The sequence below is a fragment of the Panthera onca genome, chromosome A2 (genome assembly GCF_046562875.1).
Source record: "Panthera onca isolate mPanOnc1 chromosome A2, mPanOnc1 haplotype 2, whole genome shotgun sequence".
Classification (NCBI taxonomy): domain Eukaryota; kingdom Metazoa; phylum Chordata; class Mammalia; order Carnivora; family Felidae; genus Panthera; species Panthera onca.
Window position 1 is genome coordinate 144,744,786 of NC_138340.1, and position 27,018 is coordinate 144,771,803.

General features: G+C 43.8%; 2 protein-coding genes across 4 annotated transcripts; both read left to right on the forward strand.

Moving 5' to 3' along the window:
• The first annotated feature begins 111 nt into the window (after positions 1 to 111).
• On the forward strand, positions 112 to 2,411 carry HILPDA (hypoxia inducible lipid droplet associated). The gene is given in 3 exon segments (XM_060633052.2): positions 112 to 396; positions 1,516 to 1,739; positions 1,742 to 2,411. Coding segments are annotated over 3 exon segments (462 nt in total). The 5' UTR covers positions 112 to 196; the 3' UTR covers positions 1,780 to 2,411.
• Positions 296 to 26,985, forward strand: GARIN1A (golgi associated RAB2 interactor 1A). Of its 3 annotated transcripts, none has more exons than XM_060633051.3 (5): positions 296 to 396; positions 16,965 to 17,149; positions 17,979 to 18,228; positions 21,679 to 21,797; positions 26,621 to 26,985. In XM_060633051.3, the coding sequence occupies exons 2-5, from the start codon at positions 16,986 to 16,988 to the stop codon at positions 26,814 to 26,816; spliced, it is 729 nt and encodes a 242-aa protein (XP_060489034.2). In that variant the 5' UTR covers positions 296 to 396; positions 16,965 to 16,985; the 3' UTR covers positions 26,817 to 26,985. The 3 variants fall into 3 exon arrangements, with proteins under 3 accessions (XP_060489034.2, XP_060489032.2, XP_078295902.2); XM_060633049.3 differs by lacking the exon at positions 296 to 396 and adding an exon at positions 14,061 to 14,346; XM_078439776.2 differs by lacking the exon at positions 296 to 396 and adding an exon at positions 15,133 to 15,366.
• Positions 26,986 to 27,018: the final 33 nt, after the last annotated feature.

The window sequence follows — 27,018 nt, forward strand, 5'->3', positions numbered from 1 at the left end:
CAGCAGGAAAAAGCAGTCCGAGTTAACACACACGCTGGCCTTACTGCCGATCTCAGTGACTCAGAACCCCGAGTTGCGTTCTTTCCAAAACAGGTCGGACTGAGAGCCGGGCTCCGAGACCCCGACCTCGGACCGCCCCGCTTGGGGGCGGGGCCGCGGACGTGCGTCCGGGCGAGTGCGTGCGGCCCCAGTGCGCATGCGCGGGCTCCGGGGCTGGGACGTGGCTATAAGTGGGCGGTGTGGGCGGCCTCCCGGCGTTGCCTGCGGAGGGCTGCGCTTTTGTGCTCCGAGAATCTTCTTGGTTGCGATTCAGCTCTGTCCCGGGGCTGACTTTCTCGACTCCTGCACGACCCGCTGTTACCGCGAGTGGACGGCTCCTGGCCCTTCCTCCTGGAGGTGAGCGACCCTGTGGGCTTCCCCGCCTTCCCGCCCCTATTCCCCGGGCTGCGTGCCCCTCGGGCCGCCTCGGGTTCCTGGCCTGGGGCCGCGCTGCCTGGAGCGGGTGCTCCTTGCTCCTCCTCCACTCGGGTCCGGGAGTCAGCCGCTCCAGCTGTGTTTTCAGGGATGACCCTGTGTTACATGACGCCCTCCCCATGCTCGCTAGTGCTGGATTAGGTGTCCCAGTCCTGCCCTCCCGAAGAACCCTTCTTGTCACAGCACTTGGCGCGGTGGGTGGGTGGGTGGTAACTGCCTGTCTTCTTGCTTAGATTGTCCGCCCGATGAGGACAGGGTTCGTGTCTGCCGGACCCCGTGTGGCCGTAGTACCTTGCAGAGCGCCTAACACACTATACTATTCAGGGCGTAGTTGTTAAGTGAACTAGATAGATTTGACTGTCTTAGAATTATTTTCACTTATCAAAAAATTTATGATTAACAGGAACCTGACTGAGATGTGAGGGAGACCTCTAGACAGGTTGCTTTCTCAAGGGCATGTTCTTACAACTCCTCCCTCAGAAACAGACTCGGTTCTGGAAGATTTTTGGTCCCTCTGTGCCCTGAGCTGTGGCACAGGGATTGTGCATTGCACCAGGCGGGAGGAGTAAAAAGGTTTTGCTTTAGAAGAAGTGAAAGTTGTTTGTTTTTTTTTTAAAGTTTATTTAAACTTTAAAGAGAGAGGGCACCCATACATGTGGGGGAGGGGCAGAGAGACAAGGAGAGAATCCCAAGCAGGGTCTGTGCTGTCGGAGCCCGATGCTGGGCTGGAACCCACAAACCGTGGGATCATGACCTGAGCCTAAATCAAGGGTGGGGGGGGGGGGGGAAGCTTACCCCTGAGCCACCCAGGTGCCCTAGAAGATGTAAAAGTTTTGAGGAGTGCTTTTGAGTTAGCCCAAGAAGTAAGTCTAGCTCTGGGGCCATGGAGTTTATAGTGTAAATATGCTGGGAGATTCTGTTGCGGAAGAACATGCGCTGGTCCCTATCTCCCTGTCTTAGCTCCCTAGGAAGACAGAAGTCAGGGCCAGATGCATGCATATCCCAGAAGGCTATAGGTTAACCGCACCTCTCTTTCCTCAGCATCCAGAGGCCTTCCAGAAGTGGAAGAAAGCTTTACTGCTCTACAGAGGAGTGTGGGGTCCTTTCAGCCATGAAGCCTCTGTTGAACCTCTATCTCTTAGGTGTGGTGTTGACCCTGCTCTCCATTTTCGTTAGACTGATGGAGTCCCTGGGAGGCTTACTGGAGAGCCCGTTACCTGGGAGCTCCTGGACCACCAGAAGTCAACCAGCCAGCACAGAGCCCCCTAGGGCCTTCCAGACCATCCATCCAGAGGGGTGCGATAAGACCTCACTCCACCGGCTATAACCTTGGAACACCAGGCAGGGTCTGGGCAGGAACTGCGCAGGCAGGCTCCGAACATCAGTATTATCAGAACTGTTACCAGGCCCTTGAAGGGCCTCTCCGTCTGGATGCTCCTGTCCTGGCAAAAGAGCCTGTCCCATGTGAACGGGTTGCCTATGACTGATGGAATGATGTCACTCTTCCCGGGGTCTGCTGTACCCTCTGGTGTCCTTGACAACAGTTCTCTGACATCTCTTAGCTAGGGGCTTGTGCTTCATGTGCAGCCGTTGGGAGATGGTGTTGTTTTCGTCCCTGCTTCCTCAACATCTGCCAAGAGTTCCTTTGGACTTGCACGTCTTATAGTCAGTCAGTTTGATGTTCAGCCTCTCTTCGGTGAGAGCTTATCTGTGTGGGAGTGATGTATGGGTTGGTGTATGGGAGGGGGAATGATGAAATAGTGTCCAATTCTCATTGTTTCACATGTTAAATGCCCTTTCTCCAACATACAGCGAACTTGTGAATATCAGTCTGAAGGGGACACTGGGATGACAAAGCCTGCTCAGGACATGGCATTATGGCCACCATGTGGCTTAAATGGATTTCTAATGAAATAAAAGTTGAGTATATATTTCTACTTTGTGTCATGTTGACCTCTGCCCTGGAAATTAGTGGTAGGGAAGGGTCTTAATTCCTAGATCTGGGGTTTGACATCTTAAAAACTTAGAAGCAGAAAAGTACTTAAAACACTTTGTTTAAAACATAAGGTAAATACACCTGGATTTGGAGGCCAGGGCAGTTGTGTCTGCCTCATATCAACAAGTCTTCTGATCCTGGGCCAAGAATATTCCAGTATTCTCTTGACTCTCCATTTCTAAAGAAAAATGATTATTCTAGCACCCTTGCCTTCTGTCTCTGGGAGAAGGAGACTGTCAGTCCAGTAGGCCTTGGTTTTTTCCTTCTGCACTGCTGAAGTAAGGAGGGCTCAACTCTGTTCTCCAAGTCATTTGGTAAAATGCCCACATCTCACAACAGTTGTTTCTGTTCACTCCCAGATCTCTGCAGCGTGGCTTTTACACAGAAATGGAGGGCTATTTTTTTTCTACTTGTATCCACCACTCGTCCATGTTCAGGTGCATTCACTCCTCTGTCCCTCGTAATATAGATCCATTCACAGTCTCTTGGTTTGTGTTATTTTATGTGAGGTGAGTTTGATTTACTTTTGCCCAAGGGTAAGACTGGAATATGGTCTTCTCTGCTGAACTACTTTTGCTTCCTGGGTTGTTCTGAAGCCTAAGTGCCACTAGCTGAAACTGTAACAGAAACACTAGCTTCTAGTGGTTTGGGCATCACTTCTTTTTTTATTATTATTTTTCAAATTATTTTTTAAATGTTTTACTTCTTTTTAAGACAGAGAGAGACAGAGCATGAGTGGGGATGGGGCAGAGAGAGAGGGAGACAGAATCTGAAGCAGGCTCCGGGCTCTGAGCTGTCAGCACAGAGCCCACTGTGGGGCTCCAACTCATGAACCGTGAGATCATGACCTGAGCCGAAGCCGGACACTCAACCGACTGAGCCACCTGGGTGCCCCTGGACATCACTTCTATTTATTGCACGGTGGTGGTCACTGGTGCTATTTACCAAGTATTTCCAGCTTCCCACCTTCTGGGCACATAGCACGATTGGGCTCCCTGATCCTTTGTGGATGGCTGGGGTTATGTGAACTTGTGTTTCAGCAGCATAGTACAATCAAAACTATAGTTGGTTTTTTATCTCTGATTTCAGGCACTTTCATGTGCCAGTAGTTTTCCTAGACATATTTCTTAAATTTGATATATTTTCTTATTCTCACATCTCTCCGACTCATTTGGTATGTTTCAAATTTTAAGTGGGAGAGTTGCATTTTAAGTCTCTTCCCCAAGCAGTTTAACTGCAATGGTTTACAGGGTGCCACAACCTTTGAGGTCTTTGCTCTAAGACAGTTGGATCTACTTGGAGGTTTTAGGTTTTAACAACAGATACGATGGTCATACCGCTGTTACAGTCTTTCTTACGAGTAGGGTCACCTGCTGTCCCCACTTGCTTGGCAGAGGGGTTTTCTGGGGTGTAGTACTTATCAGAGCTAAAACTGGGACAGGTATAGGTAAACCTGGTCAAGGCAATTAGATGGGTAAGATGGCCAATCGGTTATTCTACCTGAAAAACATGAGTTCAAAATGGCGTCTGTCATTCCAAACATTTCTCAGCTTTATCTGTTAACCCGTTAGGGATGAGAAGCAGTTGCTTCTGTGAACCCTGCAAGCCGGTTGATTTCTGTAGTCTCTCTACGTCCCTTGTGCTGCTTGCAAACTGGCCAGTTCAGGTCTTGTCTGAGCTAATTCTGTACTTTGTTGATGGTGACCAACAGTATCCAATTCAGGCTGCTAAAATTCTGTTCTCTGACTTTCTCTTACTAGATAGATTAAATAATGTGTGTCTTCTAAGTTACTGTAGACAACAGTTTTACCAGATACTCTTCTACTGTATAACATGAGTTGTCCTCTTTCTTTCAATAAGATCTCTTTGCTGCCCTCCAAGTAAGTTAATGTCACACATACTAAGGCTTTTTCTTTTTTTAACATGCAACATTCCCCCCCCCCCCCACTGCCCCCCGCAACACACACATTCCTGTCTCCTTATCAGTCAAGGACACATTAGATTAGGTTATGCGGCAGCAACAACCCTAAATTCTCAGTAGCTTAAAAGAGAGTACATTTGCCCAAGGCAGTACTCCTAGGAAGCAGAATTGGGGCCTAATCAAGGAATATTCCCTTCCTCGGGGTAAGGGGACTTCACTGCATCTGCTCAGTGGCACGTCATAATCATGAGGCTGCTGTGTTTCCCATTCTCCCCCTTTCCCCGCAGTGCATTCATCTTGTCCCCATTCCACCAATATTTACTAATTTTTTTTTTTGACATTTATTTTAGAGAGAGACAGACAGAGCATGAGCGGGGGAGGGGCAGAGAGAGAGAAGGAGACACAGAATCTGAAGCAGGCTGCAGGCTCTGAGCAAGCTGTCAGCACAGAGCCTGAGGCGGGGCTCGAACCCACAAACTGTGAGATCATGACCTGAGCCGAAGTCGGATGTTCAACCGACTGAGCCACCCCGGCGCCCCTCCACCAATATTTATTGGATGTGTGGAAGCACATGGCTTGTCTTTTTAGTTTATAGATCTCCATCTCAAGCCACATCCAAAACTGGTATAGAAACCATTGTGCATCACCTGGAGATTCTTCAGTTTGGCCTTGATGTTGTGGCTGAAGGGAATTATTGGATTGTCTCCTTCGGGGAGGTATGGTGAATGGATTCCACCTGCAGGAGGGATAGTGAGCTGAATGATTATTCACTAGAAGGTTCAGTAGTGGTACTCATTAATGTTCTCCAAGTATTTCTGCCCTTGCCTTTCAAGCACATGATAGAAGTGTACTCCCTGACACCTTTGTGGTCGGACAGGGCCATGAATTAGTTCTTGCCAATGAGTTGTGAGTAGAAGTGATGTGTGTTAATTCTAAACTGGAACACTTAAGCACTGGTTCAAAAACCTCCAAAACCTTTAACCTTCTTTTTCCCTCCACTACAGTGACTATCAATGCTCCAAATGCAGCTGTTCCATTAATGTAGGTCCTGGAGTGAGGAAGTCATGGAGCAGAGCCCTTTATCTCTGGTTCATCTCTGGTGAACATGTAGTATAAATGAGAAAGAAACCTCTGTTGTGTTAAGCTACTGCAGCATAACTTGGCCCATCCTGACTGATACATTGCCTTTGGCACCTACTGGGTACCATGCATTGACTAAGATTTCATTACTACCTACTTCAGATAACATGCATAAGACCGCGGGGGGCGGGGGGAACATGTAAACAAACCCATAACCTCTCAAGATTCTGTGATAGAAATACGCGTACAGGATTTGAGTACATAAAGTTATTTACTGGCAGGAGGCAGATGTTAAGGGAAAGCTTCTTAGAGGATCTGAATTTTTAAAAATGAATAGGTACCCAAGTTCAGAGTTTCCCACAAGAGGGAACCATGAGCAAAGGACATGGAGATGAGCTTAAGCACACAGAGCATGTTTAGAAAACTGGTAAGCACAGATTTTAAATCCCAGTTATTAGGTTGAAGTCTTAGCACTAGTGCCATCTAGTGGAGTCTAAGGAAGAAGGAAACACTAAATCCATGCTGTGGAATGCTTTCTGGATGTGAAGGGCTGTGCCTCTACAGCTTGTGATAGATATCAGAATATTAAGGGGTGGAAGATATGATCTAGTCTAATATTGTCCAATAAAAATGTAATGCAAGCCACATAGGTAATTAAAATTTGTTTAGTGGTTACATTAAAAAGAAACAGGAAAAGATATATATATATCATTTGTTACAATATTTTTTTATTTTAGAGAGAATCTTAATCAGGCTCCATGCTCAGCGCGGAGCCCAACACGGGGCTCAATCCCACAGGATCCGATCTGAGCTGAAATCAAGAGTTGGACGCTCAACCAATTGAGCCACCCAGGCGCCCCAGGAAAAGATATTGTAAACACATTTAACCCAATATATTAGAAAACATTATTTCAACATGTAATCAACTTAAAAAGTGATCTATGAGATACATATTTTGCATTTTATTTTGGTACTGTGTATTTATATTGGTATTTTACACTTAGAACATATTTCATTTGGATTAGCCACATTTCAGGTGCTCAGTCGTCACACATGGCTAGTGGCCACTACATTGGACAGCATAGATCTTTTCATTTGACTGCAGAGGAAATGGAAGCTAAGTAAGTTAGACAATAGCATTGAATTAATGGGTGGTAATTTCCTAGCATGCAGCTCTTTTTTCTACAACATGATTTTTTTTTTTTTAAGAACTCTCCAAAATGCGGTGTAGCAAAATATGTCAACAATGTGCTTTTTCACCCCCAAGGTAATTCTTGTGTGGGCACATGTGAGATTTTTTTTTTTTCTCTAAGAAAACCTATTGTTACAAATCAAAATTATGAAATGACTGTAACTTGCAGTGTTTACATGCTGCTTTGCCCATAGACTGTCAGTAATGCCTCAGACTTGACTTGCTTTGTATGGCAAACCTATATCAACTTAATAACTCATAATTCATCACTTAAACATTAACTTTTTATTATTGTGTTTCCTTCTAGACCTTGTTCATACACATTGGACATTTCTATATTGTAATAGTATGAATGCAATTTGGACTCTTTTTTTCCCTGTTGCTTAACATTATGAAATGGAGAAACAAATAATTGATAAAAGTAGGTAGTTTTATTTAATCTGAGGAATTCTAAATTGGAAAATATGTTCATAAGACTTATTAGAATAGTGTACTCATATTTATGTAAGAAGGGATAGAAAAAGTTAAATGTATTATACTGGTATAAGTATGTGTAAACTCTAAAAGAATAGAAAAAATAACAACAGTGGCTTCATTTTGGGGCAAGTGTGATGGGAACTAAGCCAATGATGAGGGTGGGAAGGAGCTCTTCACTCTCCCATTTGAAAGTTTATGATGTTTGTACCTCATGAATGTGTTATTTGTTCACAATTTTAATTTTTAAATGCCTACAATCTTTTACAGTTTCTATTGTAACAGCCTTCTGGAATTTTAATTGGGATTTTATTGAGCCTACAGATCTTTTCTTTTTTTTTTTTTTTAAGTTTTTATTTATTTTGAGAGAGGGGCGGAGAGGGAGAGAGAGAATCCCAAGCAGGCTCTGTGCTATCAGCATGGAGCTTGATACTGGGCTCGACCCCATAAACTGTGAGATCATGACTTGAGCTGGAAATCAAGAGCTGGATGCTCAACTGAGCCACCTAGGTGCCCCCAGCCTATAGATCAATTTGGGATAAATTGACATCTTAATATTGAATCTTCCAGTCCATGAACATAGTATATCTTTCCTTCTGTTGTTGATAAAGAATTTTGTATCTCTCTTCATGAGTAATGCTGGTTTGTGGTCTGTTACTTTCTTTTCTTGCATTGTCTTTATCTGATTTTGGTAATGCTGGGTTCATAAAATGAGTTGGGAACTGTTTCCTACTCCATTTCCTGAGTTTATATAAGATTAATATTCTTTCTTCCTTAAAAGTTTGATAGACTTGTCCAGTGAAGACATATGAGCTTAGAGTTTTATTTGTGGCAAGATAATTACAAATTCAGTTTCTTTTATGAATGTATATTTATTTGATTTTTCCTAAATCTCTTTTTAAATCATTTTTTTCCTAAGTTTTAGTAATATCTGTGTGATGACATTAGTATAGAACATTTAAGTTGCCAAATTTACTGGCATTAAGTTGTTAAAACTATTTCCATATTATACTTTTAAAGTGCACAAGATCTATAGTGATGTTCCCTCCTTTTTTCAGATTGGCAATTTACATATTTTCTTTTTTTTTCTAGATCTCACGAACTATACGTTTTTCAATTTTTAGAAATTTAACTGCTCTTTTATTTTTTAAATTATTTTTTAATGTTTGTTTATATTTTAGACATAGTGTGAGTGGGGGATGGGGCAGAGAGAGAGGGAGACACAGAATCCGAAGCAAGTTCCAGGCTCTGAGCAGTCAGCACAGAGTCCAATGTGGGACTCAAACCCACAAACTCTGAGATTATGACCTGAGCCGAAGTCGGACGCTTAACTGACTGAGCCACCCAGGCACCCCAACTGCTCTTTTTAAAAAATGTAACTTTAAAAATTAAAAAAAAAAAAGGGGGGGGGGGGGGGACCTGGGTGGCTCAGTTGGTTAAGCGTCTGACTTCGGCTCAGGTCATGATCTCACAGTTCGTGAGTTTGAGCCCCGCGTTGGCCTCTGTGCTGACAGCTCATAGCCTGGAGCCCATTTGGAATTCTGTGTCTCCCTCTCTCCCTGCCTCTCCCCTACTCATGCTTTGTCTCTCCTTCAAAAATAAATAAACATTAAAATATTTTTTTTTAATTTAGCTTTAGAAGTAGGTTGTTTAATTTCCAAATACCTTGACATTTTCCAAATATTTTTTTCTTTCATTGATTTCATTGATTCCAATTTCATTGATTATGTTAACAGAACATACCTTTATAATTTTAATTAGTCAAAATTTATTGAGACTTATTTTATGGCTCAATATATGATGTATCTTGGTGAATGTTCAATGTGCACTTGAAAAGAATGTCGATTCTGCTATTGAGTGAGCTGTGTTTTACAGAAAGTGTACAAAATATTTTTTATCAAAAGTATTAAAAAATACAAAACAATTTTTTTACAAAATTACATAAAGTTCGTTGCTAGTGGGGCGCCTGGGTGGCTCAGTTGGTTAAGTGTCCGACTTTGGCTCAGGTCTCACAGTTTGTGGGTCTGAGCCCTGCATCAGTCTCTGTGCTGACAGCTCAGAGCCTGGAGCCTGCTTTGGATTCTGTGTCCCTTTCTCTCTGCCCCTCCCCCACTCATGCTCTCTGTCTCTCTCTGTCTCTCTGTCTCTCAAAAATAAACATTAAAACAATTTTTTTAAGTTGGTTGATGGTTATTTAAGTCTTCTGTATCCTTATTGATTTCCTATTTGTTTTAGTTTCATGTTTTTTTAAACTCTGCTATTGGATACATATACTTTTAGGATTGTTATGTCTTACTAAATTGACCCCCTTATCTTCTTTAAATGTCCCTCTTGGGGCGCCTGGGTGGCGCAGTCGGTTGAGCGTCCGACTTCAGCCAGGTCACGATCTCGCGGTCCGTGAGTTCGAGCCCCGCGTCAGGCTCTGGGCTGATGGCTCGGAGCCTGGAGCCTGTTTCCGATTCTGTGTCTCCCTCTCTCTCTGCCCCTCCCCTGTTCATGCTCTGACTCTCTCTGTCCCAAAAAAAATAAAAATAAAAAAAAAAAAAAAAATAAATGTCCCTCTTTATCAAGGTGTATTATTCCTTGTCATGAAGTCTTCCTTATATGATATTAATCTAGCCACCTTAGCTAACATACGATTAGTGGCTGCAAAGTTTTATCTTACTCTATCCTTATAACTTATGTGTCTTTATATAGTGTGGATTTCTTGCAGATAGCATTTAGTTGTGCCCTCCTTTTTATACAGACTGGTAATATCTGATTTTCAATTGGAATGTTTAGGCCATTTAAATTTAGTGTAATTATCCATAAGGTTGGGTTTAAATCTTCTATCTTGTTATTTTCTATTTCCCATCTGTTCTTTGTTCCATTTTTCCTTACTTTTTTTTGGATTGTGAATTATTTAGTGTTCTATTTTATTTTCACTATTGATTTATTAGCTATAGATCTCTGTTTAATTTTTTTTAATGGTTCCTCTATTCTAGGATTTACAACAAACATCTTTAACTTATTATAGTCTGACTTCAAATAGTATTTTATCGGGGGCATCTGGGTGGCTCAGGCAGTTAAGTGTCCAACTCCGGCTCAGGTCACGATCTCACAGTTTGTGGGTTCGAGCCCCGCATCAGGCTCTGTGCTGACCTCTTGCTCAGAGCCCAGAGCCTGATTCTGATTCTGTGTCTCCTTAACTCTCTGCCCCTCCCCCGCTCACGCTTTGCGTCACTCTGTCTCTCAAAAATAGATAAATGTAAGAAAAAAAAATTCAAATAGTATTTTATCACTTCAGGTATAATACCAAAGCCCTGCAATACTACACCTTTATTTCCCCCTCTCATCCTCTGTTCCTTTTTGTCTTATATTTTAGTTCTATGTATGTTCTAAACCTAATGTTTCATACTACATTGTTATCACTTAAACATTTTTAAATGTTTACTTATTTTGAAAGAGCAAGTGAGAGAGTGGGGCGTGGGCAGAGAGAGAGAGGGAATCCTAAGCAGGCCCCACACTCAGCATGGAGCCGGACATGGGTCTCCAGCTCATGACTGTGAGATCATGACCTGAGTCAAAATCAAGAGTTGGATGCTGGGTGCAGGGGCACCCAGATGCCCCTGCATTGTTACCATTTTTAAATATTCAATTTTTGTTTAAAGAACTTCAAAAATTATATGTGTATATATGTTAAAATGTTGACTCATGTATTTTGAATTTCTAGTGGTTGCTTACTCTTTGTGTAGATGTAGGTTTATAGGTTTTTATATATTTGAAGTCTTCCAGCCCGTATTTATTCAAATATATGTCTTTATCTCAGGAAGTAAACAGTTATGTTCAATACAGCCCTGACCACATGTCCACAACTCTGGTCAGACTACTTTTAGAGCTAATAATAATAGAGATAATAATGATTCTTCCCGTATGTAGCATACTATGTACATAGTTGCTTCTCAGCAAACATTTGTAGAGCCATGTACAAGAAATTTCTTTACCACTTTTTAAAATTTACTTAATAAGGAAACACTTGCTTATGGTGAATAGTTCAAACGGTACAAAAAATAAAGTGTGAAAAATAAGTCCTTTTTTCACCACCATTACCAATGCCCTACATTTTTATCCTCCCAGAAATGATCTGGGCATGTTCAAGCATATCCTTTTTTTAAATCCTTTTACCCAAGTGATAGCATTTTATATATACTGTTTTTCATCTTTTTCTAACTGTATAGGTCTCAGTAATCATTCCATATCAGTATATGTAAAGTTGCCTTATCTTAATGGCTGCAAAACATTAATATAGAAGTATCATAATTTAACTGGTGCTCTATTGATGGACATTTACCTTTTATAAGGAAAGGAGAAAAAATGTCAAGAACAGAGAGTAAAATAATGCAAAAAAAGCCAAAATAATGACCTTGAAGGTTGTTTGAATATTTGAATTTCTACTATTATAATCTTTGCATCAATAAAAAATTGTAAGAGTTAGTTTTCGCTTCCAATGAGCAAGTCTTTTTTTTTTTTTTTTTTTATCTTTATTTATTTTGGAGAGAGAGAGAGACAGCGTGTGAGCAGGGGAGGAGCAGAGAGAGAGGGAGACACAGAATCTGAAGCAGGCTCCAGGCTCTGAGCTGTCAGCACAGAGCCCGACGCGGGGTTCGAATTCACGAGCTGTGAGATCATGACCTGAGCCGAAGTCAGACACTCAACCGACTGAGCCACCCAGGTGCCCCACGATGAGCAAGTCTTAAGAAGAAATAAGCCACTACGATACAAACTTCTGCCTCTGAGGTAACAGGTTTGGAAAAATACCAATGAGAAGCAGGCCTCCCACCCTATGTTAAGAGAAGCACCAGGAAATTTAACTCTAGTCACAGGAGGATTGTGCCCGTGTGTCTTGAGGGTTTAAAAGACATGAGAGAACCGACTTACCTCCTTGGCTCACTCCTGTACAAACACCAAAGTGAGAATGCCTGATAGTTATCCAGTCCTAGTCTGAGAGGATAACTAAAAACTCACTCCTCCTCAACTTCATGCATCCTGAAGAAGTCTTTAAGTGGAAGTTTCTTCTCCTGGTACCAAAGATAGGAGATTGCGAGGGGAGGGGAGGAATTGGTGCCACTAAATGGTACACTAGTAAATGTTTCACACCAGGTCTGATTGGGGATATATATAATATGTAAAATAATAAGCATACATGCATACACATGTTATTATTACATATATATACATATACGATATGTATAGTGTTATATGCATTATAACTACAATTTCATATACATTATAATTAGCCATATATATTATAATCATATCATTATAATTACATAATATATATGTATGTATATATCTATATGTACATATATGCATACATATAAGTATATATGTTTTCTCTACAGTTTTACTGACGTAAAGTGCGTATAGCACCCAATTTACAACTAACAATAAAATACACAGTGCTCTTGTACGTTTCATATAGCCAACTGATTCTCACAGAAATCTTTCACTGATTTTTGTCAAACTCTTGTATTCCTAGCCAACCAACGCAACTGACAAGTACAGTTCCGACCTGAATGTTGGCTGATTTTTCCACTTCTATTAACGAGTAAGATGAAAGTGAATTAACCTAGTTGTATGTTGGAACTTTACACGTTCATCAGTGACTTCAGCAACTTCTTTGCTAAATCAGATAATAGCTTTCAAATACTGAAAGCTACTGAGACTCCTCAGATTTTTTGTGTGCCTACAATATGACAGCAACAGCCACACGCAATTTACATCAACATTTTTTCTATCCCTTTATTTTTTTTTTAATGTGTATTTTTGAGAGAGAGAGAGAGACAGAAGACAGAATGTGAGCAGGGGAGGGGCAGAGAGAGAGGGAGACACAGGATCCGAAGCAGGCTCCAGGCTCTGAGCTGTCAGCGCAGAGCCCGACGCGGGGCTTGAACTCGCGAGCCGTGCGATCATGACCTGAGCCAAAGTCAGACGCTTAGCCGACTGAGGATTCCAGGCACCCCTTTATCCCTTTAGACAGCCAACAAAACAATAAATCGAGGCTTAATTGGTTTCCATGGTGTAAATAACTCCCAACATGGCTGGTTTCAAGATAGTGACCAACATGAAGTGACCAACACACCCCGAGAAGATAGGACGAGGTAGTGCAGCATCACACAGTGTTTCTACCCTGTAGATACAATCCACGTAAATAACCTCAAGGGTATAGAGAGTAGTAAAATATAGTAAAACAATTAAGAAGTGGTGAGTTTGGGTCATTACCTTTGCTTTTGTATAATTTGTTGAAGTGTAAGTTTCCGTAGTTAAATTTTTACTATTGGCTATGTTTAACAATGGCTCGTAAAATGCCTGAAAATCGAATCGTTTTCACGGGTCTCTTTTGTGCTGGCTCCAGCACGCCATTGTGCTGCACTTCCTCATCTGCCCACTGCTCCCAAAGAAATAAGCCTCTTTGCCTTGTTAGCAGCCCGGTGTTTCCAAAAAGTTCTCATTTTTCTCCCATGAAACGAGGTAGGGAAGATTGGCGTGAATTACTCGTCTTCACCCCGAGCTCCTCTGGCCCGGTGAGAGCCTGACTTCAGGGAATTCACACAGATAAAGTTTTTGTGAGGGGCTTCGCCACCTGGGGAGAGAATTGAAGGCTGTGGGTTTCTGGAGAAACTGCCTTGCTGTTCTGGCCAGCTCACCACTGTCTTGCCATAACCGTAGTGCATTTTCCTCATGTATGCAGAGAAACTGAGTGAAAAATGGAATAGACTACTATTACTGCTAATTTGTAGTGCGTAGGAAAGGGGAGAGAAAAGCTCTGCTTATCCCCAATCCTCCCTTGCCTCTTCTTTTTTTCCTTTCCTGTTGTTACCCATCACATTCCTTGATGTCATGCCTGCCATTGTGAGCCGACAGGCCCTCCCTGGCCTGGTGGACAGCTTGTAAGTCAGGAGGGGAGGGGGAGCTGTGGAGGTTGGGGGGAGCAGTGGTCACACCAACACCTTGGAATTGGGCTGGGTCTGAGTGGAGCCCCAGAGATGTTCTCCAGCCCATTCTTCCCAAGAACCAATGAGTAAAATTAGGGGCCTCCCACCTGAGGTCAGGGAACCAGGCCCTGGAGTGGATCTGGGGGTGGAAGATGGCCTTCTTTGTCAACTGATTCATTCTCCAGAATTCAACTTGTTCTCCGACTCGGTGGTATTTGAAAGCAACTTTATCCAGGTACCTGTGTGCAGCTCAGAACCCACTTTCTTTCGCTTTCCAGAACTTGTTCCTAAGGGTTGGTCCAAAAGTGCTGGTCCAAAAAGGCCTCCGAAAGCCCTGGGGAGGAGAAGGAGGCTGCTATGGCTAGGGACAACCAGAGGGTGTGGTCTGGATCCCAAGTTCAGCTCAGTTTGTGCCTACAGCATGATGGGGCTCCTTGAAGGTCATATGCTTTCAGGAAATAGAACTACAAACTGCAAAAGGGGACCTCAGGGCTCACCCTCCAGGCAGGGTCCATGGGCCATTAGGGAAGGAATGGTTGGTTAGAGGGAATGAAGGTTGTTTTTAGAATCCCTGCTCTGAAATCCAACCTCCTCTCCATGGGATGGTTTAGAAATAGCCTTGTTTGAGAGCCAAGCCCCTGGAATCGGCCTTGCCCAGATTCTACATCCCCTAAAAGGCGGTGCTATGGCCATTGGAAGTTAGCATTTTTGGTCTGGGAAGCATGAGGCCACTGGGAGTATGGGATAGTCATATGACATCTTGGGGCACCTGACTGGCTCAGTGGGTAGAGCATATGACCCTTTGTCTTGGGGTCATGAGTTCAAGCCTCATGTTGGGGGTAGAGTTTACCTTAAAAAAAAAAAAAGTGTGTGTGACATCTTACTGAGGGCCTGCCCACCTACCTCCCTCTAGAGGTCTAGCTGGGATCTGCATACCTGTGCTCCTTTGCAGGTGCCGCATGACCAGCTTCTCAGGGTCTGTGTGCTGTGTGCGGGGCAGGAGATGCAAAGAGAGATCAGATGATATCCCTGGCCAAGGAGCTCATGAATTTGTCAATTTAAAGGGCATGTTATAACATGGTCACTGCTCAGAAAGCTCTGGCAGGTGGTTTGGACCAGCTCATCCCTAAAGCATGAGCAGAGAGAAGGGTGCTAGTGTCCGGGGAGTTCAGAGCACTTTTTGGAGTTTGGCAGTTGAAGAAGGCTCCCCAGAGGAGGAGGTGAAGCCCTTCTTGGAGGTATCCCTAAGACTTTGGTAAGTGGAGGAGCAGAGGGAGGACACTGCAGGCCAAGGGACTTCAGTTACCTGGGTGAAAGTGGGAGGCTAGAACCCATAGGGAGGGTCTGTGCTCAGGAATCCATGTGATGGGGTCACAAAGCAGTGAGGACTCACAGGAGAGAGTGGAGACCATTTGAGCTCAATCAGAAGACGCGTTCACAGAGCAGCAAGCTACTCCCTGACGGAGCCCCCCAGATTTCAAAGAGCCGGTTCACCGCTCCGAGCGCTCCCCGGTTCCTGCACTGCTCCCAGGGGGCTGCAGAGTGGGGCAATCAGCTGGCAGCCCGCGGGCGTGCTCCTTCCTAACACAGTCTCAGCGGAGGAAGAGCAGGGACGTGGCAGATCCAGACTCGGGATAGCGAATTCCAGTCATTTCTATTTGGGTGTGAGGTTTGGGCAGGAGGCTTATTCTCTTACTCTGTTCTCTTTGACCTGCTATTAAAACTGTGTAGATTCTCTGGGTGGACACTTAGTGATTCATGCAGCAGGAAACTCGGACCGTTCCGGGGAGGGCAAAGCCTGCCTGCTGGAGCTGCCCGTGGCAGAGGGAAAAGTTGACCTGAAAGGAATCACCCCACACAATTAGGTGGCTCCCTTTCTCCCCCCTCCTCAGTATCACCTCTCTGCCATCACCTGTAAGAAACATCACTCACAAACCTTTACTTAGCACTTACTCTCAATGTGTGCCGCCCCTGTGTTTCGTTGTACATGTGAATGTCATTCCGCAATGTGGGCTCCAAGAAATGTTTGTTTTTGTTTTTTCCTTCAAAACGAAAATGGACTTTTCTTAGGAGCACCATCTAGTCAGGCGTATGGGAACTGAAATTTCAGTTATTCCTGGGGCTTTCCCCTTGTCCCCGGCTCCACCATGGCTGTGAAATGGTGTCAATAGTCCTACAAAGTCTAGAACATTGGGAGAAGGCTCTCTGGTCGGTCACTCCTCAAATGTTCCTTACCTTACCTTGGTCCTTGTGGTTCCTTGGAGGCTTCTCTGCCCACCCTGGACAGTGAGGCGGGCGTGTCTTAGCTGAAATACTGTGCCCAGTGCAAAGCATCCAGTCTCCCTGGGCTGCCTCTGATGCTGCAAGAGAACAGGTTCTCACGAGATCTAGCAACGGGCCCTCCCTCATCTTGCGGGAAGCTCCCCAATCGTCCCTCAAGCTGAGCTGCCTGGGTCTGCCCCATTCACTAGCTCTTTCCTCACTCTCCTCCCCTTCTGGAACCTTCTTTACACAATCTCCCTTCCAGATCATTGGAAACCTGTGCTGGCTGCTTCTACCCGAGGATGGGGGAATAAAATGTCAATGCCTCTCAGCTTTTTCTTACTAACACATCCCTTTAAAGTTGGATAATGCAGAGGATGCAAAGGAGGGCAACACAGTTTCCTGTCGCCAATGAGCTGGTCTATTTGGAGAGACCCACAAAAAGGATGGATGCTGGTCATTGCCCAGGCCATGTGCCACACACTTGCTCCGAGCATGTCCCCAAGTTAAAGTGCTGCTTTCCAGCACCTGTATTCTCCCACCCTTGCCTTCCTCTTTCTCCCTGACCCATGTACCTGGGCTGATTTCCAGGTCACTAAGCCCGGGAGCTGGATGGATGTCTATGAAGGTTCTACCACTGTGATCCTCGGGGTGACCTCCTCAGTGCCCTCCTTGCCACTCCCCAACATCCTCCTGATGGCCAACGTCACCTGGCCCCAGGGTCAGTTTTCCACCTGGAGCTCACCTGATTGTGCTCCAGTGGTCACCCTCAGCAGGTAAAGAAAGGCTGCAGAAGGGGTGGGATGACCGTACTGTTTTGCAGCTGGATTTTAGATAAAAAGAAAGGACAGTATATAAGCTATGTGTATATACGATGTATAGTGTATAAACTATGTAGAATTCATTCATTAAAAAACATGTCTTTCATATCTGGATATACCAGACACTGTGCTTGGTGAAGTGATAGAGCCCTGGTCTCTGTCTCAGCCTGGTCTTTGAGGATCTTGGCTTCCTTTTATTTACTTTTATATTGTCACTATAGACTTAGGGGTTTCCCCCACAAAAAGGCGAGGGGTATGAAAGTCAGATGGGATTATGGAGTGTTACAATTGAAAAAAAAAACCCAAATACTGGATGTACAGGACACATCCACCCTTCTTACTGTCTCAGCAAGGTTAACTAGGATACAGGGAGGAGATCTGGATGGAAATAGGGTCAGAACACCTGAGTTCCAGTTCCTACTTAACGTGGTCTAAACTTGGGCACATCAGTTAGCTGTTCTGAGCCTCAGTTTCACCATCTGTACAATGGAATGAAAAATACCTTTCTTTCATCAAAGGGTGTGAGGATTGAATGAGAGGTTAGACATCGTCTATCAGCCATTGTTATTGATGTGGGCAGGTTCTTTAGTGATGAAGGCCCTGAAAGTCAGAGAAGAGTTAGTTTTAGTAATCATTCCCACTCCCAGACCATGAGCTTTCTCCCGTGGGCATCCCCCAAGCAGAGGCGGGAGCCTAGTGAGATGGGGCCAGGCTCTAGGTAGGCACGCATGATTGATCGAATGCATGGGCCCCTCTGCTGTGGGGATTTCCCGATTGTGTCCAGGATTCTCCCCCTGAAGTTTGTGGAACTACAAATCTGTGACCGGCTCCAACGCATCCTGAGGGTTAGGACAGTGACTGAAAAAATCTACTACCTAAGGCTCCACGAACACCACCCAGAGGCCGTATTTCAGTTCTGGATCCGCTTGGTGAAAATTCTGCAGAAAGGTCTGTCCATCACCACCAAAGACCCAAGAATCCAATTCACGCACTGCCTGGTGCCCAAAATGTCCAACAGCTCCACCGAAATAACAGTAAGTGGGGCCTCCCACCAAGACCTGCAGCGAGACGGGGGATGGGAAGCCCGGCTCCTTAGAGGATTGGTGGGCATTAAAGTCTGGTGTTGCAGGGGCAGACTTCGTCTTGAAGGGCCAAGGATACACACGCATCAAACTGGGGTCTACAAACATAAAAAGCAAATGAATTTCTTTTTCTGAAAAAAAGAGCTATAAAGTGGTTATCTCACTTAAAAATTGTTTTCTGTTGGGTTTTTTGTTTTTAAGTTTTAAAAAAGGAATAATGCTCACTGAAGAAAATTAGAAAATCACAGAAAAATCACCCCTACTTCTCTCCAACCCCAAGCAATCACTTGGAACATTCTGGCATACTTCCTTCCAGTCTTCCATTTTATGTATTTTTTTTTCCTTTTTTTGTTTGATCTTTATTTGGTTTTGGCATTAGAGTTATGCTGTCTTCTTAATATCAACTGAAGAATTTTGCATATGCTTTCACATTGTTGAATATATTGAAACTTTGAAAACATTTATTCTTTAACGTTAGAGGCTAGATTGAATTTGCCAGGTTCTTTTTTTTTTTTTTTTTTTAATGTTTGCTTGTTTATATATTTATTCTTTCTCCAATTTTTTATTTAAATTCCAGTTAGTTAACATACAGTGTAGTATTAGTTTCAGGAGTAGAATTTAGTGATTCATCACTTACCTACAATACCCAGTGCTCATCACAAGTGCCTTCCTTAATGCCCATCACCCATTTAACCCTCCCCCTGCCCACCTCCCTCCATCAACCCTCTGTTTGTTCTCTATAGTTAAGAGTCTGTTTCCTGGTTTGCCTATTCCTACCACCACCCCCTGATTTTTATTTGTTTTGTTTCTTAACAGTTTTCCATCTTTTTTTCCCCTAGATCACTTTTTTAAAAAATTTACATCCAAGTTAGTTAGGATATAGTACAACAATAATTTATCCATTTAGCCCATCCCCCCTCCCACATCCCCTCCAGTAACCCTCTGTTTGTTCTCCATATTTAAGAGTCTCTTATGTTTTGTCCCCCTCCCTGTTTTTATATTATTTTTGCTTCCCTTCACTTATGTTCATCTGTTTTTTATCTTAAAGTCCTCATATGAGTGAAGTCATATGATTTTTGTCTTTCTCTGACTGACTAGCTTCGCTTAGCATAATACCCTCTAGTTCCATTCACGTAGTTGCAAATGGCAAGATTTCATTCTTTTTGATTGCCGAGTAATACTCCATTGTATATATATATATCACATCTTCTTTATCCATTCATCCATCAGTGGACATTTGGGCTGTTTCCGTACTTTGGCTACTGTTGATAGTGCTGCCATAAACATGGGGGTGCTTGTGCCCTTTCGAAACAGCACACCTGTATCCCTTGGATAAATACCTAGTAGTGCAATTGCTGGGTCGTAGGGTGGTTCTATTTTTAATTTTTTGAGAAACCTCCATACTGTTTTCCAGAGTGGTTGCACCAGCTTGCATTCCCACCAACAATGCAAAAGAGATCCTCTTTCTCCACATCCTTGCCAACATCTGTCATTGCCTGACTTGTTAATGTTAGCCATTCTGACAGGTGTGAGGTGGTATCTCATTGTGGTTTTGATTTGTATTTTCCTGATGATGAGTGATGTTGAGCATTTTTTCATGTGTCGGTTGGCCATCCAGATGTCTTCTTTGGAGAAGTGTCTATTCATGTCTTTTGCCCATTTCTTCACTGGATTATTTGTTTTTTGGGTGTTGAGTTTGATAAGTTCTTTATAGATTTTGGATACCAACCCTTCACTGATGTGTTGTTTGCAAATATCTTCTCCCATTCCGTCCGTTGCCTTTTAGTTTTGCTGATTGTTTCCTTCGCTGTGAAGAAACTTTTTATTTTGATGAGGTCCTAATCGTTCATTTTCGCTTTTGTTTCCCTTGCCTCTGGAGACGTGTTGAGTAAGAAGTTGCTGCGGCTGAGATCAAAGAGGTTTTTGCCTGCTTTCTCCTCCAGGATTTTGATGGCTTCCTGTCTTACGCTTAGGTCTTTCATCCATTTTGAGTTTATTTTTGTGTATGGTGTGAGAAAGTGGTCCAGGTTCATTTTTCTGCACGTCGCTGTCCAGTTTTCCCAGCACCAATTGCTGAAAGACTATCTTTATTCCATTGGATATTCTTTCCTGTTTTGTCAAAGATTAGTTGGCCCTACGTTTGTGGTCCATCTCTGGGTTCTCTATTCTGTTCCATTGATCTGAGTGTCTGTTTTTGTGCCAGTACCATACTGTCATGGTGATTACGGTTTTGTGATACAGTTTGGGGTCCGGACAGTCTTCCATCTTAAATTAATTTTTAACTTATATATTTGAGGATATTCAATACATAATAAATGTCTGAATGTTGCTTTTTTTCAGTTGAGATTATATCAGAAGCATTTTCCCGTTTCTTTTTAAAGCTCTTCATACACATCATTTTGATAATTTCACGCCATTCCAGTAGTTGTGTGAATGAATTAAAATTTACTTTGCCATTCTCCTGTTATCAGACATTTAGAGTTGTTTCTAACTTTTCATTATGGTAAATGATGCTAGAACAAGCATTTGTGTGAATTGATCCCATTTCTGCTTGTTTTCTCAGAATAGATTATTAGAAGCACAATTCGAAGGGTATGAGCATTTTTAAGGCTCTTGATACATATTGCCAGATTATTTCCAGAAAGCTCATGCCAAAGTATACTCTCTCCAGTAATATGAGTGTCTATGTCACTGTGTCCTTATCACAATAGAGAAGAATAAATTTTAATAAATTTTCTAGTATGATAGGTGAAAAAGTAACAGCCCTTTGATTTTCAATGAGTTTGAACATCATTATACAGTCTTTTTGTGCTCTTTGGCTATTTCTCTATTGGCATTTTGTGTTTTTTTTCTAAACTGGTTTGTAAAATAAAGCTTTTTATATATCAAGAAGTTTAACCCTTGAATCACAAGTGTCTGTAAACCTTTCCCCCAAGGATTCGCTTTTTCCTCTCAGTTTATTTGAGGCTCCCCACCCCCCACCCCTTTTGACAGAGAGAAGGCTTTTCCAGGACCTGCTTAGGGTAGAAGCACAGAAAGAAAGAGGTCGGTAGGCTGGATTGCCTAACACCTTCAGATTTCAGAACCTAAACCCTTTCTTCCTCTTGTCTCAGTTGAAGGCCTTTCCGTATTACTATCACTGCCTTCCAAAGTCAGCTTCCCAGCCCTGCTGCTCTCGTTCTTAATGTTCAGGCACAGTAGCCATTGGCAGCCCAGCAGAGAGAGGACGTTATCCTGCCAGGGCCCAGTTGGGCTCTGATGATTCTGGGGCTTGATGCTTAAGGAACAGGTTTCCGGGTCGAGCCTGGAAGACTCAAGGCTGAGTCCCTTCAAGGTTCTGGCCCCAGGAGGCCGAGAACTCCAGGCAGACCTGGTCATCTGACTGTAACTTTCTCCACCCAGCCTGAAAGCAGCCTCCTGCCATCCGCCCAGCCCAGCGAAAGCTTCATGCTGTTGACAGCCGAGCAGACCAGTGACAGTTTCTCGAATATCACAGGGAGGCCCCAGCTCACAGCGGACAGGTGGGTCCCCCGTGCAGGCAGCTCCGGCATCCCTTCCCGCAGCACTGAGCTGTGGGTGGGGACGGTGGCACCCTCGGCCAAACTACCTCAGTTCCTTCTTTTTATTCTAGACCATTATGCATATGATTTCTCCCCTCAGTTTTATTATAAGCCTGTCAAAAACAGGGTCTGTGGCTGTTGGGTCTGAATATTCCCTAGGCAAACTGCAGTGCTTTCATAGACGGTGCTCAATAAAAAGAACGAGGGGTGAGTAAGTTATCAGAGGAGGGTGAGCTGATCAGGCAGGCTCATGGAGCTCCGTATTGACTATCTCCAAACCCGGTTCACCAGGGTCCCCCGGGTAAGACAGTTCTGAGTTCTCTTCACCTCACTTATCTGTTCTGTAAAATGGACAGAATAGACAGTAACCCAAAGCAGACATGACTCCAAAGCCATTTACTAATTCACTAATTATATGAGACTCTTTGTGCAGCAAGCGATGGAAAACAAAAGCAAGATCACACAATCACTACATTGAACAAGTACAACTTGCAGGATACCATCAAAATGTAAATTTATTTTGGGGGCACCTGGGTAGCTCAGCCGGTTAAGCATTTGACTTTGGCTCGGGTCATGATCTCACGGTTCGTGGGTTCAAGCCCCACGTCGGGCTCTGTGCTGACAGCTCGGAGCCTGGAGCCTGCTTTGGATTCTATGTCTCCCTCTCTCTCTGCCTTTCTCCCGCTTGTGCTCTGTCTCTGTCTCTCTCTCTCTCAAAAATAAACACTAAGAAAGTTTTTTTAATGTAAATTTATTTTTGTCTTCCCTTTATAATTTTTTCAGTGGGAGTTTTCTTCTTGCCCTTAGATAAAAGCTGATTCTCTGACAGGCCCCCTAAGCATATGGGCTCCCTCTTAGAATATAAAAGGTCCTCTTGTCCCTTTAAATTGCCAAAGAAGCATCAATTCTGAAATTAAAATGTGGCTGATAATTACCAAAGCTCTGAACTGTTCACACCTTCCCTCAGTCTGGCCTCATGTTAAGATGGCCCTTCACGGTGGGCACTGGGTTTTCACTCCTCTTCTCCTTCTGTTTCCTAAACTTAAAAAAAAAATTTTTTTTAATGTTTATTTATATTTTGAGAGAGAGAGAGAGAGAGAGAGCGGGGGAGGTGCAGAGAGAGACAGAGACCAAATCCGAAGCAGGCTCCAGGCTCTGAGCTGTCAGCACAGAGCCAACACGGGGCTCGAACTCATGAACTGTGAGATCATGACCTGAGCAGAAACTGTATGCCCAGCTGACTGAGCCACCCAGGCACCCCCTGTTTCCTAACTTTAAAGCTAATTTTTTCGCTTAGAAGCTTCCTTGGGTTCTTTAAAGTCCCACACCTGACACCCCCCTCACCCCCAACTGCAACTCTGACACCTTCCTTTCCTCCAGCCACCACGCCCCTCAGGCTCTGGCTGTAAGGGCGTTCTCTTGGCTTACAATGGCTCCAGGCTGGCTCTCTCTGTCTCAGGTATAGTCCACGTCTGGCCCTCAGGAAATGTCCTCTCAGACTTTGATGAGCCCCTGGACACAGGAATGACTCCTCTTCACTCCTCCACCCAAGAGACCTATTCTTCCACCTTTCCCGCCCTTCAGATTTCCTGCTCAGGACTTGTGTCCCTACCTACGGGGTCTCCGAGGACCCCTGCTTCCAGGGGGCCCCAGTTCAAAATCTCTGGATGATCCTAGGAAGGCCCCTCTCTTTCAGCTTCAGGGGGAAAAGGCAGCAGCTTTAGACAAGGGACTCTCCACACCCCTTCTCTCTCTCAGTGCTGTTTTAGCCTCCCTCTGGGGCAGGGTCCCCGTGGTGGTCATGCTGGGCTGCTCTCCCAGGTCATTGCGTGCCTTTATACGTGCTTTCCAGTCTTGTGGTTCTTGGGTTTTGTTTTGTTTTGTTTTGTTTTGTTTTGTTTTACTTTCAAGATAGTTGTATTGAATTATAATGCAAAATTTTCTCTTTTGGATACTCTTGTTATTTGAATATTGGCTCATCTTTGCCTATCTAATAGAGCTGTCATTTTCTCTTTTTCTTTCTTTAAGCTCTCCTTCTATTCTTTTCTTCCTCTTAAGGCACTGTCTGCTTTGTTTGCTCTTGTATTCTTTCTGGCTTAGGCTTCATTTTGGAAATAATTGTTTCTTTAAAAATGTTTGATTCTTACCTCAGTTTCATCACCCCATTTACAAATCTTTTAAGTTCTGACTTGGGTGGCACCCTCATATAGTCTATCACTTTCTTAATTTCTTTTAGCTCATTTTGAAAAAAAAATTTTTTTTTAAGTTTATTTATTTTTGAGACAGAGAGACAGAGCAGGAACGGGGGAGGGTCAGAGAGAGAGGGAGACACAGAATCGGAAGCAGGCTCCAGGCTCTGAGCCATCAGCCCAGAACCCCACGCGGGGTTCGAACTCACGGACCACCAGACCATGACCTGAGCCGAAGTCTGAGCCGAAGTCAGACGCTCAACCGACTGAGCCACCCAGGCGCCCCTCGTTTTGAAAGGCTAGGTTGTACTTTTCATTTGTTTTGCAGGCATATCTTTTTAGTGTGCTTTCATTGTAAGCATTTAGTATGCTTCATATACTTTGTTTTTCTCATATAATTTTGTGTGGTGTTTGATTACTATCCTTTTCCGACAGTTATTTTTAATGTGAAAATGATCTTCCTGAACCTTTGGGAATGACGGTCGGTCAAGGTTGCTTTCTGGTTTGATCTCTAGAGCTCCCTCTTGTGTGGCTTTTGGGAAGTGTTGATGGCCTTATACTTCCAGGGCTGTGATCCTCTCTCCTGTCTTTAGCTGATCTTTCTCTTTTCTTTGCTTTTATTCTTCCCGTCCTACTCAATTTGGATCCCATTTCCAGTGGCTTTTCCTTAGTGTGAGGCTGTGTCTTGCAAGAGAGAGTGTTCCGATGGCTTCAAGAGACCATAAGGCATGTAGGGCTCCAGCCTCTTCTGACTTTGCCGCAGCCAGGGCCCTCGCACTTACTTCCAGTTTCCTCCTCCTCGAACTGTCGCGGGCACTTTCCACTGAGAACCTGTGGAGGGAATAGGAGCTCCCCTGTTTTCAGATACATCAGATGCTCTGTTGCTGCTCTGTGCGTCCTCGTACACAGATATGGACAGATACACAAGATAACCGTCTGGGTCTTGGAGCAGTCTGTAGCTGGAATTTTTTTTATCCTGAGCTTTCTCAAACAGGCCTTTACCTTTGGGACTCATGTTGGCCTAAACTGAAGTGGGTAAAACCTAAGTCCGGGGCCACCAAGACTGGCAAGTCCCTCGGGCACCCCCAGCTTCAGCCCACACTTTGCCAGCCTTTAATTTTTGACCCCTGGGATTTTTCTTTGCTTTTTGTGGGCTTAACAATACACTTTAAATTATGTGATTATATTTTATCTAGCATCTCTAGGTGTTTTATGGCAAAGATTTTTCAGACTATTTGGCCATTTTGCCAGGCTCTGGCTACATAACTCTAAACTTATTTTCACTTAAAAAAAAAAAAAATCATCGCATCTTATCTTTGAATAGTTACAGTGTGAGTGATTTTTATTTTCCATTTGGTGCTTTTTTTGTGGTTTCCCTTGTTTTCATTTTTTTTTTTAATTTTTAGAGAGAGAGAGCAGGGAAGTGAGGCAGAGGGGGGGGAGAGAGAGAGAGAGAGAGAGAGAGAGAGAGAGAGAGACTCTCAAGAAGGCTCCACACTCAGTGAGGAGCCTGGTGCGGGACTCAATTCCACGACCCTGGGATCACGACCTGAGCCAAAATCAAGAGTCAGATGCTCAACTGACTCAGCCACCCAGGTGCCCCAACATGGTTATTTTAAATGAAACAACAAACAAAAAACAAACCGGGGGTTCCTGGGTGGCTCAGTTGGTTAAGAGTCTGACTTGGGCTCAGGTCATGAGTTCAAGCCACGCACCGGGCTCTCTGCTGTCAGCACAGAGCCCACTTTGGATCCTCTGTCTCCCTCTCTCTCTGCCCCTCCCCCCCCCCAAAAAAAAATAAACGTTGAAAAATAAAATAAAATTTCTAAAATAAAATAAAATAACCATGTATTTCACTTAGAATCAAAATTTTTAAAAATGTTAGCCACACCCTGTGTTTTTCTAGGCACATTCAGTGGCTGTAACTTTTTTCAAAGCTGTTACTGTTTTTGGAGAACTGTCGTGAGGTTTTCTTTTCCTTATGCTGGTAACTGTCAGGTTATAGTGGGCATCAGGCAGATCCCACGGGGCTCAGATCTTGCCTTTGAGTCTTAGTTAACAAATTAGGTTCTCACCACATAAAAAGTGGTACTTAAGATTTGGAGGGGTATCTGTTCCACTCCAGCAGAGCAGACCTTAGCCGGAGCCTCCCTCCTTCTTGGTTTTCTTTGTTCAAGTCGCTCTCTCTCTTTATGTTTACTTATTTATTTTGAGAGAGAGAGAGAGTGAGAGAGCGTGTGCATGTGAATGGGGGAGGGGCAGAGAGAGGGAGAGAGAGAGAATCCCAAGCAGGCTCCACACTGTCTGCACACAGATCTCACGGGTTCAAACCCATGAACCCGTGAGATCATGACCTGAGCTGAAGTCGGACGCTTAACCAACTGAGCCATCCAGGCGTCCCCAAGTCTCTCTTGATACATCATACCATTTATACGTGTCGTCCCGGGCCATCATTCCCACATCCGCATCTGCACTCAAGGCACTTGTACTGGAAAATATACAATTTAGAAACAGTTTTTTTAAATTAAACTTTTAACAATGCTTTCTCTTTCTTTTATTGCTTTCAATGACTCCAAAATTCCTGGGCTCCAACAGTAACACCAATGTTGCCATCAAAATAGACAATTTGGACAGCTCTAAGACCCCCTTGCGGGTGGCATCTCCAGTCAGTTTGAAAATACCCATGAGAGCTGCCTTGAGCCACAGCCTCTGGGAACAAGAGAATCCAGATAAGCACTTCCTGCAGGCTCCGGTCGCCAGTTCCCTAGGAGAGAACTTTTTTGGACCCTGACACCTATCCAGAACGGGGCGATCTTCCCTAGCTTCATTCAGTGCGCTTGCTACAATCTCCTATCAATGCTGTTTTCCCACTGTGGGCCAAAAGACCGTGGGAGAGGTATGAGGGTGCTTATAACACAGTGCTTTGTACTTCCACCAATAAACCTCCAAGTGAGTTCCTAGTTGTTACGGGCTGTGCTCTGCAGGGCTTCAGG

Coding starts and splice junctions, on each gene's coding strand:
- GARIN1A (XM_060633049.3), top strand. CDS start 14,194: ATGAGTAAAATTAGGGGCCTCCCACCTGAGGTCAGGGAACCAGGCCCT. Junction 14,347..16,964: donor TTGAAAGCAACTTTATCCAG/GTACCTGTGTGC, acceptor GCTGATTTCCAG/GTCACTAAGCCCGGGAGCTG. Junction 18,229..21,678: donor ACAGCTCCACCGAAATAACA/GTAAGTGGGGCC, acceptor TTCTCCACCCAG/CCTGAAAGCAGCCTCCTGCC.